This window comes from Bos mutus, chromosome 9, assembly GCF_027580195.1.
Source record: "Bos mutus isolate GX-2022 chromosome 9, NWIPB_WYAK_1.1, whole genome shotgun sequence".
Taxonomy (NCBI): domain Eukaryota; kingdom Metazoa; phylum Chordata; class Mammalia; order Artiodactyla; family Bovidae; genus Bos; species Bos mutus.
The window spans coordinates 65,703,742-65,717,796 of NC_091625.1; the positions used below are offsets into that span (position 1 = coordinate 65,703,742).

Genomic DNA, 14,055 nt, shown 5'->3' on the forward strand with positions numbered 1-14,055 from the left:
AAGCAATAAAGCTATCCTTTGCTACTTCACCCAAAAATCTGTCTCCAAGATTTGATTCAGCACCAGTATACACGGAAGCTGAGCTTTCAGCATCAAATTTATTATCTAAAAGCTTAAAAGCATGAATAAAATTTAAATCTTTTCTACTGCTAATCTGTCTTGTGTCAACTTTATCAGTCTAGCCACAAGGACTCAAGAGGGATGGATAAAAGTGGAAATTTCTCCCTCCCCAAAAGAGACCATATCTCCAGCATATGGTAGGTTCTCAATAAATACTTATTAGTTGGTTATTATAAATAACATTAGCTACCATACTGAGTGCATTCTCTGCACCAGGCACTGTGCTATGGGTTTTTCCGCACAGCAATCCCTCAACAATCAATGAGGCTTGCGTAAAAGCCTACAAGCTAGTAACATCTAGTAAGTGCTTACCATAACCCAGGACTGTGCTGAGAAAAACATTAGCTCATTTAATCCTATGAACAATCCTATAAAATGGGTATTATTCATATTAGTCCCATTTACAGCTGAGGAAAGAGACTCAAAGAGGCTAAAAGGTAGGGATGGAAACAGAATGAGTCTTTCTCACTCAAAAGTCCATGCTTCTAACAATTATGATACACAAACCTCCCCAACTAAGTTCTGTCTTCTTATCTACAACCCATTTCATACAATCCTGACACAGGTTCTCACATGTTCCAGATTAGCCTGTTTTGAAATTGAGCAAGGCCCTGAGGGACCCTCCCGGGTTCATGTCCCTACTTCTTGTTTCTAGAAAAAGCTTTAGCCTCCGAGGCCTTCCCAAATTCCAAAGAGCAGTCTCAAACAGCTAATAACTACAGATGTGAGAAAATGCAGAAACCAAGGAACATTGGTCAAGCAAGAAAATAACATAGCCACAGGACTCCTAGTCCCTCCTGAATGGATATAGTTAACAACCTAATGTCCTTGAGTTGTTTTAAAGAAACCAGAACCTCAAGGGATAGAAACTGCTAACCACAAACATACAGATCCTAGACTGGCTGGAACAAGACAGAGGATTGAGATTTCTAAAATATCACTATGTTACCTCACCAGCAACCAAACAGAAGAGATCCACAAGCTAACCATGCACCCTGAGACTCTCATCTCAAATGCGGAATTTAAAAATCTTTGCCTGAAAGCCATCAGGGAGTTTGGGTCTTTTGGTCATTAACTGCCTGTTCTCCCTGCTTGTTGTTGTTCAGTCACCAAGTTGTGTCCAACTCTTCGAGACCCCATGGACTGCAGCATGCCAGGCCTCCCTGTTGCTCACCATCTCCCAGAGTTTGCCCAAGTTCACGTCCATTCCATCAGTGATGCCATCCAACCACCTCATCCTCTGTCACCCTCTTCTCCTCTGCCTACTTGATGCCCTGCAAATAAAAGCAGTACTTTCCTCCACCACAACCCAGTGTCAGTGGATTGGCTTTGCTGCATGTCAGGCAAGTGAACCCAAGTTCAGTTCAGCAACAAGTTCACAAAGCGGGGGAAAAAAAAAAAAAAACACAAAAATCAGTGTGAGTCTGAATTGCACAATAAACTTATTTTATTCACTTTCTGGACCCAAACACTCACCTGTGAGTGTTTGGGTCAGTATCATTTCCTTTAAATGATACTGAGAACGTGGCTGGTAGTTTTAAAGGAGAAGGGGAGCAACTCTCATATTCTAATTCAGAGGTTCTTTCTTTGCAAAGTTTCTACTATTTAGCCAAGCATTTAAGGAGAGAAATAGGTCAAACCCCAAGGAGAGGACAAGTGATTGGATGGTTGGCCGATATACGGAACAATAAAAGAAAAGTCACCATCAGAGTCATACCATATAAGCCTCTTTCAAGGCAGCATTTCTTAACCTCAGTTTCCTTTGCTGTGAAATGGCGATAACAAAAGCACCCACTTCACAGGATCACTGGAAAGATTACACAAGGTAATACATGTAAAGCACTCAGGCTGTCAGTAAGCACTTAATCAATTTCAGCTATATTATTATAGTTGGGGTTTGAGACTTCTGAAAGGCTAATGAAAGCTACAGATCTCTGAACCCATAATTCTGACCTAGGGTCAAGCTCCAGGTCCATGCGGAGAAAACAAAGTTGATGAAGTTCCCAAATGACGTTAATGCTAAAGACTCAAGAGTCCAGAAATGAAGAAAGGAATGGCCTGATCAGGTGGAAGTCTTGAAAACAAAACATGAAGATGTGGTTATAAAATGAGGAACTAACAAACAACAGGAGCAAGCAACATTCATATTGCAATAAACATGGGAGACAATTTCATTAAATTCTGCAAATATAAAACACATTTGCATCCCACCTGTTAGTAACAGTAACTATGTTCAACAAAAACTTAAAAGAGCATTATATTAGCTTCAAAATTAGCAAGAGATATCAGTAGAAAAGACAGTGATAAAACAATCAAGTACCAGAGGAAGAGAGAAAGGCAGTGTGACTTGGAGAAGTATCCCTAAACCTAACAGCAGGTTTGTATATAGAAATTTGTTCTCTCTTCTCCCATCTTCCCTAGCTCCTGGAGTCCCCACTCTTGGCGGGATAAACACTGGTCACTGCTGCTATTGCCCAGCCTTTCCCCTCTTCTAGGGAACCCAGATCGCTCACAACTTCTTCGGAAAGTGAACAAAAGAACTGAGATCAGGTTATGTTGAAGGAAGGAAGCCGATACAGAGTACCTAACAATATGGGAAGCACGGAGCCTGTCATTACCTTATATCTGAATCTGATTAGTGGGAAAAAGAGTTGGAAGAAGGGAATTGACAGAACGGGATAAAGGGATGGGAAAGAAAAGGGACCAGCTGGTAAGAGATGTTGGTTAAGAGAGTTCCAGGACTGGAGAACGCATGGGATCTGAAAGAGATCGCCAGCAAGGGTAGGAGGGGATGAAAGCCAGAGATGGGGACAGGAGGTGGGAGAGGGTACGTAAGGAGAGAACGGACTGTGCCGGAGCCTGAGATCCCGGCAGGAAGAGAGGACTGCAGCGCGCTTACCTTGCTACGCCCCGGAGGCGACGCGCTGCTGCGAGCTGGGGCCCGGGAAAGACTGGGAAGGGACGTTCAGCATCCTGGACCCCTGGCCCGGGCCTTACCCGGGGTCCGCCGCCCGACTCGACAGCTCAGCTCAACGCCTGTGGAGTAACACCTCCCGCTCCGGCTCCGAGGCCGGGCAGAGGCCAAGCCCCCGACCCACTTCCGGGGTCGTCCAGGGTGAGGCGCGCCGTGACGTAGCACGTCGAGGCTGCGTGAGGCGGAGCCAACAGGACGAATGGAGAGCGGGCAGGGTTGGAACCAGTGCAAACTACGCATGCCTCATTCGTCCTGCACCCTGAATTTCAGCACTGCAAGGAGGTGACAGCTATTCTGTGGAAAGATTAAAGAGTGAAACTGTTGCTAAGCCTTGGTGCTGACCGAATCTGAGAATAAATTTCTAGAGATGCCTGTGAACCCAGAACACAACTGTCTGTCCATTGTTAAAGCACTACCATCACGCTGCTTGAAATATGGAATAAAATAACACTATTAAGGCATTTTGATTTGCCAGAAACTCTCTTTTAAGGAAGGCACCAATCTGTACAGAAAAGAGAACTTTTAAGAGCTGAGATGTCAAATGCAAACAGGCACTCCTGTGAAGTGCAGAGAACACTTAACCTTTAGGAACTCTCGCTAATGACTAGTGAACGAGTTGAAGAGGTTAGTAAAGTCTCGCTCTGCTCCATTCACCCACTGACAAGGTCTTCCTCATCTAACTTCCTCTCTTTCTTGAAAGATAGAGCGAAATGTAGACTAATGCAGCTTACCCCCGAATGTTGTGTTGCATAGTTAGCCAAGTTTAAGAGTCAGATAGGTTTAGTTTCATGGCAGCCATGAAATTAAAAGACGCTTACTCCTTGGAAGGAAAGTTATGACCAACCTAGATAGCATATTAAAAAGCAGAGACATTACTTTGCCAACAAAGGTCCATCTAGTCAAGGCTATGGTTTTTCCAGTGGTCATGTATGGATGTGAGAGTTGGACTGTGAAGAAAGCTGAGCGCCGAAGAATTGATGCTTTTGAACTGTGGTGTTGGAGAAGACTCTTGAGAGTCCCTTGGACTGCAAGGAGATCCAACCAGTCCATTCTAAAGGAGATCAGTCCTGGGTGTTCTTTGGAAGGACTGATGCTAAAGCTGAAACTCCAGTACTTTGGCCACCTCGTGCAAAGAGTTGACTCATTGGAAAAGACTCTGATGCTGGGAGGGATTGGGGGCAGGAAGAGAAGGTGACGACAGAGGATGAGATGGCTGGATGGCATCACTGACTCGATGGACATGAGTCTGAGTAAACTCCAGGAGCTGGTGATGGACAGGGAGGCCTGGCGTGCTGCGATTCATTGGGTCGCAAAGAGTCCGACAGGACTGAGGGACTGGACTGAACTGAACTGAACTGAGGTTTAGTTTGGATGCCACCCCTGGGGTTAATAAATGAGCAACCTTATGCAGGTTACTTTAATATCTCAATGCCTCATTTTCCACTTACACAATGGGTTTAGGTTTTACTTAGTAAGGATTAAGTGAGATGTCTGGCTAATGGTAGGCACTCAATAAATGTGACTGTGGCTCTTAATACTATTCCAACACATTAATAACAGCAGCACAAATACTGTGCAGGCAAACACCAGTATCTAACGCTCAAGGTCCATGTTGGTGATCTGGTGGGGTTTTGCATATCTATTGAGGAACACATACATCCTGAGAGTAGAATCCAGTGAAAGGAAAGTTTTCAAGAGAAGAAATATAGTTCTAAGTAACTCTCTCTATCCTCCTTCCATAACTAATTTTTCCTGACTCTGAAACATGGTTTGAACTTGTTCTATTTCAATTGCCTTGTTCTTAAAGTGCCTGTAAATCAATGATTGTAAGGGGGCATTTCTTAGCTAAGCAATGGAAACACTTGTATTTCAGCTACTTGTAATTGAAAAGACTGTATTTGAGCTAAAAGAATTTCATGATCATAATTACTATGTTACCTCTATCTACCATGCAAAGTGCTTCTGTTTTCTCTTTCATTAAAAAAAAGGATGTATTCTTCTATAAAAATTTTTTAAGCTAATCACTAAGAATTTCTTATTTCACTTCCCAGGAGAAAATTTTTTACATGAGAATATAGGACCTGGGAACCAGAGCAATGGAAGGTGATATTATTGGAGAATGTTTCCTATCTGCCACATTTCTTAGCTCCCTTGTGTACTGAAATGAAAAAATGATTATCAAATTCTGGCATTTTGTCTCCCCCTTTTTAGACTCCACTTAAGTAAGATGTTTTGTTTTAACTCTGGGGATCCCTCAGTGTGGTGCCATAAGTACTAAACACCCATGCTATTTTACTACTGAATTTAAGGGCAGCAGAAGAGTATTAAAGTGAGAATAACTTGACTCACCATTCATTAAAATTGCTAAAATTTAATATTCCTAACATTGATTCCCAATCTTAATTATAGACAATGTTTACAATCTTTTTCACCATCTGCTGGCTAATACATAATAGTAACATGTGATTGATAACATAAGGTGATTTTCCTCATTACCTAATAAGATAATACACATCTGTAACTACAACATCTAATGGGGATCAGTAGGAAATACCAGATATTACAAAACTCAGTCTTGAAAATTAAATATTGTTATTCTTTGAAAAGTCATACATAAATGTTTTCAAAATTATAAACAAAGATAAATTTGTAATTTGAGGAAGCAATCTAAATTATCTTTTGTAAGCTCCAAATGTTTACAATACAATCAAAACACTTGTAAACAGAACCTATTTTTAAATTCCAACATTGTATTATAGTGTAGGGATAAAAAAGGCCCAACTACCATAGTAATTACTAAATATTTCATTTTATTAATAACTTATATACAAATAAATTAATTTTAAAAGGATTATGATACATTTGTACACTAATCTAATTTGTACCTACAAACTTTGAATGTCATCAAAACTAATCGGGTTAATTTTCACAGATCAGCTCCTCAGTTTCGTCTTCACTATCAGAATCTTCATAAAATGAAATTGTGGCTTGAATTGGAAAATTTTTCAGAAGAGCTTCTGCTTCTTGATATAAGTAATCATAACACTTTGATTTTGGCCAAAATAGTCTGAAAGAAGCAGACAACATAATATGCTTTATTTTTTTTTCCACATTCAGAATCTTTGTTCTCATGAAATGCTCAAATTTCAAGAGCTCCATATATTTATCAACTGATTTATGCATTTAAATAGAGTTTAAAATGCTGGTGTTACAGCCTTCATGGAGTCTATTTGATAAAGTATCAATAATTGATTCACTGTTTTAAATCTTTATCCAAGTTATAAGTTGGATCACATTCACATTAAACCCTCCATGAGCTTAAGATCAATATTTAGATAGCTTACTTCAGGCATTATGGATATACTTATTCTTACAAAATACAGAAGAAAGTTTATCTTCCAATTTCCAAATTCCTTTGGGGAAAAAATGAATCCTACCATGACATTAAATATTGGGATGATAAAAACTTTATAAAGATGACAAAATATTATGCACCTTACACAAAGGCAGAAATTACCTAGCATCTTGTTTGACACTCAGACTTAGTTTGTAGATGTAGATGGAACCAAATCAAGTTTAGAAACATATAAAAAGCAACTTTTTCAAAAGGCTATCTCTGACCCCAACCTTGATCCCATCTCTCTCCCTTTTCCCCACCCAACTAAATTTGGGAACAGTATGTTGAGATATTGAAAATAATACTGATTTTGTGCAAATAATTTGCATGTAAATGTGATTACCTTAAAATTTCAAATTTACAACAAATATTAATCTTACCATCTGATCTTCTATTATTTTTCATTCAGGGGAAATAAAAGGATAAGGTTGCACCACCAACTAGAGTGCCTGGTATTTTAGTGTACAATAAATAGCCTCATGTGTCCAAATCAGATTGATTCTAACAAAGAGAAAATTTCATTATATTCAGTATGCTTCATTTTAAAAAGCAAAAATATAGGCAATGTAGTTGATAAATGTTTCTAGCCAAACAGTTAAGTTTATAAATTGGGTGCCTAAATAAGCAATATCAGTCATCCTATAAATATTTTAGTAATCTCTTATGCCAATCATAACTCATAATTCAAAGACAGATAAATCATGATCCCTATCTTCAAGAAGTTTATAATTGAGTAAAAAGAATCAGAAACACACAATAATATACAAGATAGAACTTAAAGAGAAATACAAAGAAATGGCTACATTAGTTCAGAAAAGAAATTGCTCCTAAAAAATGCAATTGATTTTCTAATGTGTAAAACTGTCAAACCCAAAGAATGTTGTTTAATTATTTTCACACTCTGTCTCCCCAGAATCTCTCACTGGCCATTTTTCTTACAGGGACTTTACACTTTGCTGACTTCTTCCCTGTTCTGTTTAATTCTTCCCAGTCAGGTTTGTGTACCTCTCTTTCTCTGTAGACAGGTTAGATGCTGGCCTTCCCCCAGCATCTTATCAAGAATGATCATCTTTCCTTTTTCACTCCTCCAGATGACCTGACTCACTGCCATGATTCCCCTGTTTATTTACCAAAGCCTCCTAAGTCTGTATTTCCACTTAAGAACTGGACTCTGGACCACTGACCTGTATATGCAGCTCCTTACTGGACAGATCTATTTGGAGGCCCCATAAGCACATGAAATATGACAAATGGGAACTCTGACATGCTATCTTGTTCCTAAGTTATCTTTTAAGCCTTAATTTCCATTTCATTAGTATAACATTCACCTGGTCATCAGCCACCAACCTGGGAACCATTCTGTCTTTTTACTTCTTTTTACCTACCATATCCAATACATCATAAGCCTAAACCTAATCTACTCTGTCAACTAAGCATTCCCCAAATTCACCCAGTTCCATCAATGCCTTAATTGCAATAACTTCCAGTTTCACTTTTGATGTTCTAACTAAGGCTGTATACAATTTCCTTACTGATTTTTCTGAAGCATAAATCTGATCACATTAATATTTTAATTAAAATCCTTTGAGTAACCCCCAATACCACCTACAGAATAAAGTCCCTAAGTTCCCAATGCCATACACAGGAGCAGGACAAAAGTCTTGTACCAAGGTGTACAAGATCTGCTCTGGCTTCCCTGCTGGAGTAACCACAGCTCCACACACTCAAATGCCAGTTCCTTGATGCTCCCAGAAGGAACTGTGCTATTCTTTTTCCTCTCAATGTCTTCTGCCCCACCCCACAAGTTCTCCACTGGGTTAACCTCAAGACTCAGCCAGGTAATCACATCTACGATACACAGTTCCCTGACACTTTCCCACCTCCCCACTCCTGGTAGAGTTAGTCATAAAATTGACCAAAGTAAACCATTATAACACTTCCAAAGGGCTATGATTATCTCTTCCCATGTTCTTCACTAGTGCTAGCAAAGGGTAGGAAATTAATCAACACTAATTGACTACTATGGTCTTCCCCCGGTGGCTCACATGGTAAAGAATCTACCTGCAATGCAGGACACCCGGTTGGATTCCTGGGTCAGGAAGATCCCCTGGAAAAGAGAATGGCTACCCACTCCAGTATTCTTGCCTAGAGAATTCCATAGACAGAGGAGTCTGGCAGGCTACAGTCTATGGGATTGCAAACAGTAGGACACAACTGAGAGACTAACACTTATTGACTACTACATGCTATTATAAACACATGCACATTCTACAAACTTTATACAGCTCTTCATTTAACAGCTCTCTAAAGCAGGCAATGAAGACTTAAGCTTTCACCTGATTAAAAGCTACTAATCATCTTGCAGGAAGACTGACTTCCTGTGGCTAGGAACAGCAAACTAGCTCTTAATTGTTAGGTCAAATAACTTTCGATCGCTTTTACGGTCCTGTAATCTTTGGGATTTTCATTACGTTTCCATTTTCTCTTCCGTCTCAAGTTCCATTTGTTGATTTGTTCGGTTTGCTGTAAACCGCAATTGCGAACACCATTCTTGATTCTGATTTGCAAAAAAGAATATTTCCATTCAGCCTGGTGTGAAGCCAGTTTCACTCAAACCTTTTGGCATTAAAAAGAAATTGTTTCGCAGGCACAAGACGTCATCACTCTACTTTTACTAATGCTACCGCGTTCCCTCTTCATAATAGATATTGTAAAGCGCTTACTGAGTGGGCACTGATTAACCGTTCTTTAGGATGAGAGCGTGAACTACATTTTTCAACTCCCTGAGCAAAGGACCTCTGAGACTAGGAAGATAAATCTTGAAGGTAGATTTTTCCAAGAGAGAAAAACTTCGGGATCAGCTGCTGAGCAGGGCTGTGCGAGACCCTTCCCTGGAGCTGCTGGAGCCCTTCGATGAGGCCTGTCACTCACCTGACTGGGTGTCTGTATTGGGAAAGCTTTCCTGAGGCGTCCGTTATTCCGGGGCCATCTGGCATCTGAGGGGGTGTAAGGAAACGGATCGCAGTTATCACTCACCCCTTTCTAAAAAACTGCAAACCCGGGCGACCAAGCGTTCCTCCCGTCGGCAGGGAATGTGACCCCGGGGGCTCAGAAGCCTCCCTCCCGGCTCGATCCTCGCGTCCCGGGAGCGGCGGACGCACTCACCGCACAGCACAGACAAGGCCACCGGTAGGGCCACCTGCTGGTGCGGTAATACGCCAGGGGCAGGCCAGGCGCGCGTCTCCCCGGGGTCCCGCGTACCCTGCGCGGGTCGATCAACGGAGCCCCTGGGAGGCGCGGCCCGCCACGCGCGGTTCACTCACCGCCTCCACGGCGTTGTGCGGCGCCTCCTGCTCCTTCTCTCCTCCGTCGTCAATCCACGGTCTCCAGAAGACTGCGGATCTGCGAGGTGGGGAGCACAAGACGCGCAGAGAAGATGCGAACCTAGACCCAGGAGACCTGACCGCAGCTGAGCCAGGGCAGGGTGGGTGTGGGGCTGGAAGATCCGAGGGGAGGAGCCGGGAAGGGGCAGGCGGGAGGGATAGAGCGGGGTAAGCGCGAGGCGGGGCCAAGGCGTTGTACCCGGAGTCCGCGCCCCTGTGCTGCATCGGAAGATCTGGAGCTGGCGGCGGGCGACAGAGGTGCACACACTGGCCGCTTCCGCTCTCCGTACGTTTCGCGATCTCCATGGACAGGCTGGCCCCTGGCACCCACCTGGCCCGAACCCAAAGCTTTATATAGCCCCCGGGTCCCGGAGCATCTTTACACGCTGGCTCCCTGTCTCCCCTGCTGGCGGAGTAAACAAAAAGGCTGCGCGTGAAGGCGCAGCGGCCCGAACCCCGGGGACGAACGCGTGCAACTCCCAAATGGCCTGGGAAGCTGTTTTGCCAAGCGATTGTTAATCACTCTTTCACCCTTGGCTGCGGGGGTAGGGTGGGATACAACATTCCTCAGAGCATCCAATTTCCAAGTGATGAGGCTAGGAGGGGTTAAACCTAAGCGATTCTACACGTTTTGTGTATTTCTGCAAAAAAGGCCAAGAGGCAGGTCATTGCTCCATCGTCCCATGGCTTTTGGCCTTCGGCAAATGCCACTGGCTCTGGACTCCTTAGGAAAGGAATATTGGTTGGTTTTTTGTTTTTTTAGTTCCTTGTTTCTTTTTTAAAAAATATATTTTAAAACGATTTGTTTGGCTGCACCAGGTGGTAGTTTCAGCGCGTGGGATCTAGTCTCCAGACCAGGGATGGAACCGGGTCCGCTTGTATCCGGAGCCTGGCTTTGCAGCCATTGGATTACCAGGCAAGTCCCTTGTTTGTTTGAACCTAGGAAGTCCTAGGTTCCTACATCTGCCTATTATTATTTGAAGATGAAAGAGTTGCAAGAACTGAATTATAAAAGGCATGTTCCGACCTAGAGGACCAGAGAGTGGAGTCATAGGATTTGGGCCTAGAGCTCTTCCAACATCTTATCAGTGTCCTCCAAAATAAGTCTTGAGTGTCATCTATACAATTCTGTCACTCTTGGAATTGTGCCACTCAATGATAATTAGCAAATTCTTTTGTGGTTGATGGTTGTGTGTAGAATAATAATGAAGTCTTAAAAGTTATAATGTAGAACCAGTTAATCAACCCCTCTGTGCCTGTGTCTCTTACTTAAGTTACTTCTTACTTATCATAGAGGTCCATGAAACTTGTCATAATTTTTGTTCAAAATAGCTGAACTTCCTCTTGAAAGTTGTAGAGAAAAACCCCAAATGTAAACTGTAATGTTTCTGCTATTCATTCAGTTACTGTGTAGGAAAGAAATCCATCCAATTAATACCCAAGAACCTATAATGACCTACCTGTCAGAAAGGTGAAATAGGGTTTGCTTCAGATAATGAAATCAGTAAGGATAGGTATCTAATGCATGTTTCAGTGCCCTAGATTTACTGTTAGGCTAAATAAAATAAAACTTACAGAATAGTTGCTACAGTGCCTGACACACAGTAAGCTCTCTATAAATTTTAAGTTATATAAAAAATGTAACCCTTAGCAGATGCTAAACTATCTGAGGAAAAGGCTTATCATTTCCATTTTGTAAACATCTTTTAGGGTGTCTGTAATGTGCTAAGTTCTGTGTTTTCCATATATTATTGCAGTAAGATAACCCCCTATTCTCAAGAGGATTACAGCCGTGGCCATCTATGGCTATCACAGTGGCTGTATGAGCAAAGGTTTTTAAAAATTGCCACATTCAATAGCAAAAGCACATTTTAAGCCAAGAAGTAATATCAGGAGAGAATTGATGTGCGTCAAAACTAGAAAACCTTCTTAAAGTAAAAGAAACCAAAATTGGGATTTCAAGAAGGATCAGTTGAGGACTAATGGACTGTGTGTGTGTGTGTGTGTGTGTGTGTGTGATGCAAGAGTGGAAGGACCAGTGCTTCACGGGGTTAGGTGTTGCTGGAGCAGAGATGCGGTTGAGGAGAGTGAAAAGGCCTGGAGTATTAAGAGTCTAATATACCATGACAAAGCATTTCAGTGTTATTCTGTAAGCACTGGTGAGAGATTTTAACAGGAGAGTGGAATAAACAAAGTTTGTTTTATAAAAGTTACTCTGATAGCCATATGGACTTAGGGAAGCCTGATCCTAGAGACAAGGAAATCATTTACAAACTCACTGAAATAGTTCAGGCAACAGATAATGAGAAGATGTATACTAAGGATGGAAATAAAAGAAAATATTTGAGGGATACTTGGAAACTGAATCTATAGAACTACCTGAATCAGGAATGTGGGTGGACATGAACGTGAAGTCTAGATATGCTTCCAGGTGCCTAGCCTGCTTGAGTGGGTAGATATTGATGGCTCAGAAAACACAAAGAAAATGGAATAGAGGAATAAGAGCAGGTGAGAAGAGCATGTTCCTTCATTCTGTTAATAGTGCTCAGGGAAACAGCAATGAATTTGGTTTTGGATTTTGAATCAGTTAGGCCCAGCTGATCCAGACAGCAATAACAACAAACTCCAAAAAATATTAGAGGTTTATTTCTTACTCAAGTCATATATATATATATATATATATATATATATATATATATATTTGATGAGAGATTGACACATCATCTTCACTTAAGGATAAAAAGTTTGGAGCCTATTTCCTCTGGAAAATTGCCACTTGGCATAACAGGGGGAAGGGAATAAAATTAATAGATTTTAGAAGGCTTAGGAATACATACATTGAGCAGATATCTAGAGGACAACCAGAAATATGATATCTGGAGTTTAGTGGAGAGTTTAAAGATATAAATGTAGGAATCATTTTAAAAAAGAAAAAGAAGTAGAAATTAAAATGATAGGAATTGATTAGTTTTCCCATGGAAATTTTGTAAGTTTGAGACCAGGACCAAAGACAGAGCTCTGAAAAGCAAAATGAGAAGATATGCAAAAAATAAATGAAACAAAATGAAAAAGAACAAACACTTGCTGTACAAGAATGGTGAAGGTGGCAGAAGGTACATTACTAGAACAAGGTGTAATGGAAACACAGGAGGAAAGCATTCCAACAAAAAAGGAAAGATCTGAGGTATTAAGTGATACCAAGGGGTTTATAAGTGACTTTAAAACAACGTATTAAGTGTATGGAGGTGGAAAATTCTTTTTACAGTAAGTTGAGACGTGAAGAAATAAAAACTGTGAGATGATGTTACCATTTTACAGGGGATAAAAAGAGAGAAGGGAAAGGCTGAATCAGTGGAGGGATTTTGGTTTTGGTGTGTAAGAGACAGGAGAATGATGGTAAGATGAAGAGAGGAAGCAGGGAAGGAGAAGCATCTACAAAGAGAAAGCACTGGACCTGATTGATAGCTCATGGTCCTTTAGGGGGAAGGAAACAAGGAGATCAATAGCCCTCAGGAGGATTTTCATATGATTGGAGCGTATGTTTCAGTGATAACAGTAATCCAGGCCTGGGAACAAATCAAGAAAGCAAATTTAATCAAGGGGACTAGAAATGGTGTGGGGAAGGGTTGGTATATTGTGATGATGAGAAATAAATCCTAGAGGACTTCAGTTGTCTTAAAACGGCGAAGAAAATAAGAATAAATTCCTAGAAGGAAAAAAGGAAGAATCAATGATAAATAAATATTTAAAAAAGAATATAGGGCAAGATTTATACTTGATAAAACTTAGGTAAACTGAGAAATAGAAATATGGATTATTAGAGCTACAGGATCATAAACTTTCCATTTATACATTTATTCCATTTATGCCAGCTATTAATACAGACATTATTATACAGTGAGATTGTACAGTACTTATGGCAGAAAGTGAAGAGGAACTGAAAAGCCTCTTGATGAAAGTCAAAGAGGAGAGTGAAAAAGTTGGCTTAAAGCTCAACATTCAGAAAACGAAGATCATGGCATCTGGTCCCATCATTTCATGGGAAATAGATGGGGAGACAGTGGAAACTGTCAGACTTGATTTTTTGGAGCCCCAAAATCACTGCAGATGGTGACTGCAACCATGAAATTAAAAGACGCTTACTCCTTGGAAGAAATGTTATTAAAAAAAAAAAAAGAAAT

General features: G+C 41.0%; 2 protein-coding genes across 5 annotated transcripts in view; both read right to left on the bottom strand.

Annotated features, from left to right (window-relative positions):
• The window catches only part of CYB5R4 (cytochrome b5 reductase 4), a 128,035-nt gene extending 118,566 nt beyond the window's left edge, over positions 1–9,469 (bottom strand). For 3 of the 4 annotated variants that reach the window (XM_070376642.1, XM_070376643.1, XM_005897595.2), the window contains exon 1: positions 3,020–3,170. The gene's annotated coding sequence lies outside the window, so the exon portion shown is untranslated. Of the gene's footprint in view, positions 1–3,019; positions 3,171–9,422 lie in introns of those variants that run through there. The other variant, XM_070376646.1, reaches the window with a different exon arrangement.
• On the bottom strand, positions 5,515–10,328 carry RIPPLY2 (ripply transcriptional repressor 2). The gene is made up of 3 exons (XM_070376647.1): positions 9,815–10,328; positions 9,423–9,487; positions 5,515–6,161 (listed from the first exon to the last, which is right to left on the bottom strand). The coding sequence occupies exons 1-3, from the start codon at positions 10,178–10,180 to the stop codon at positions 6,014–6,016; spliced, it is 579 nt and encodes a 192-aa protein (XP_070232748.1). The 5' UTR covers positions 10,181–10,328; the 3' UTR covers positions 5,515–6,013.
• Between the last annotated feature and the right edge of the window lie 3,727 nt (positions 10,329–14,055).

Excerpts from the sequence above, each read along its gene's own strand:
- RIPPLY2 (XM_070376647.1), bottom strand. The coding sequence starts at position 10,180 with ATGGAGATCGCGAAACGTACGGAGAGCGGAAGCGGCCAGTGTGTGCAC. Across the intron at positions 9,488-9,814 it reads CGCACAACGCCGTGGAGGCG|ATGCCAGATGGCCCCGGAAT; the intron begins GTGAGTGAACCG and ends ACACCCCCTCAG. Across the intron at positions 6,162-9,422 it reads CAATACAGACACCCAGTCAG|ACTATTTTGGCCAAAATCAA; the intron begins GTGAGTGACAGG and ends TGCTTCTTTCAG.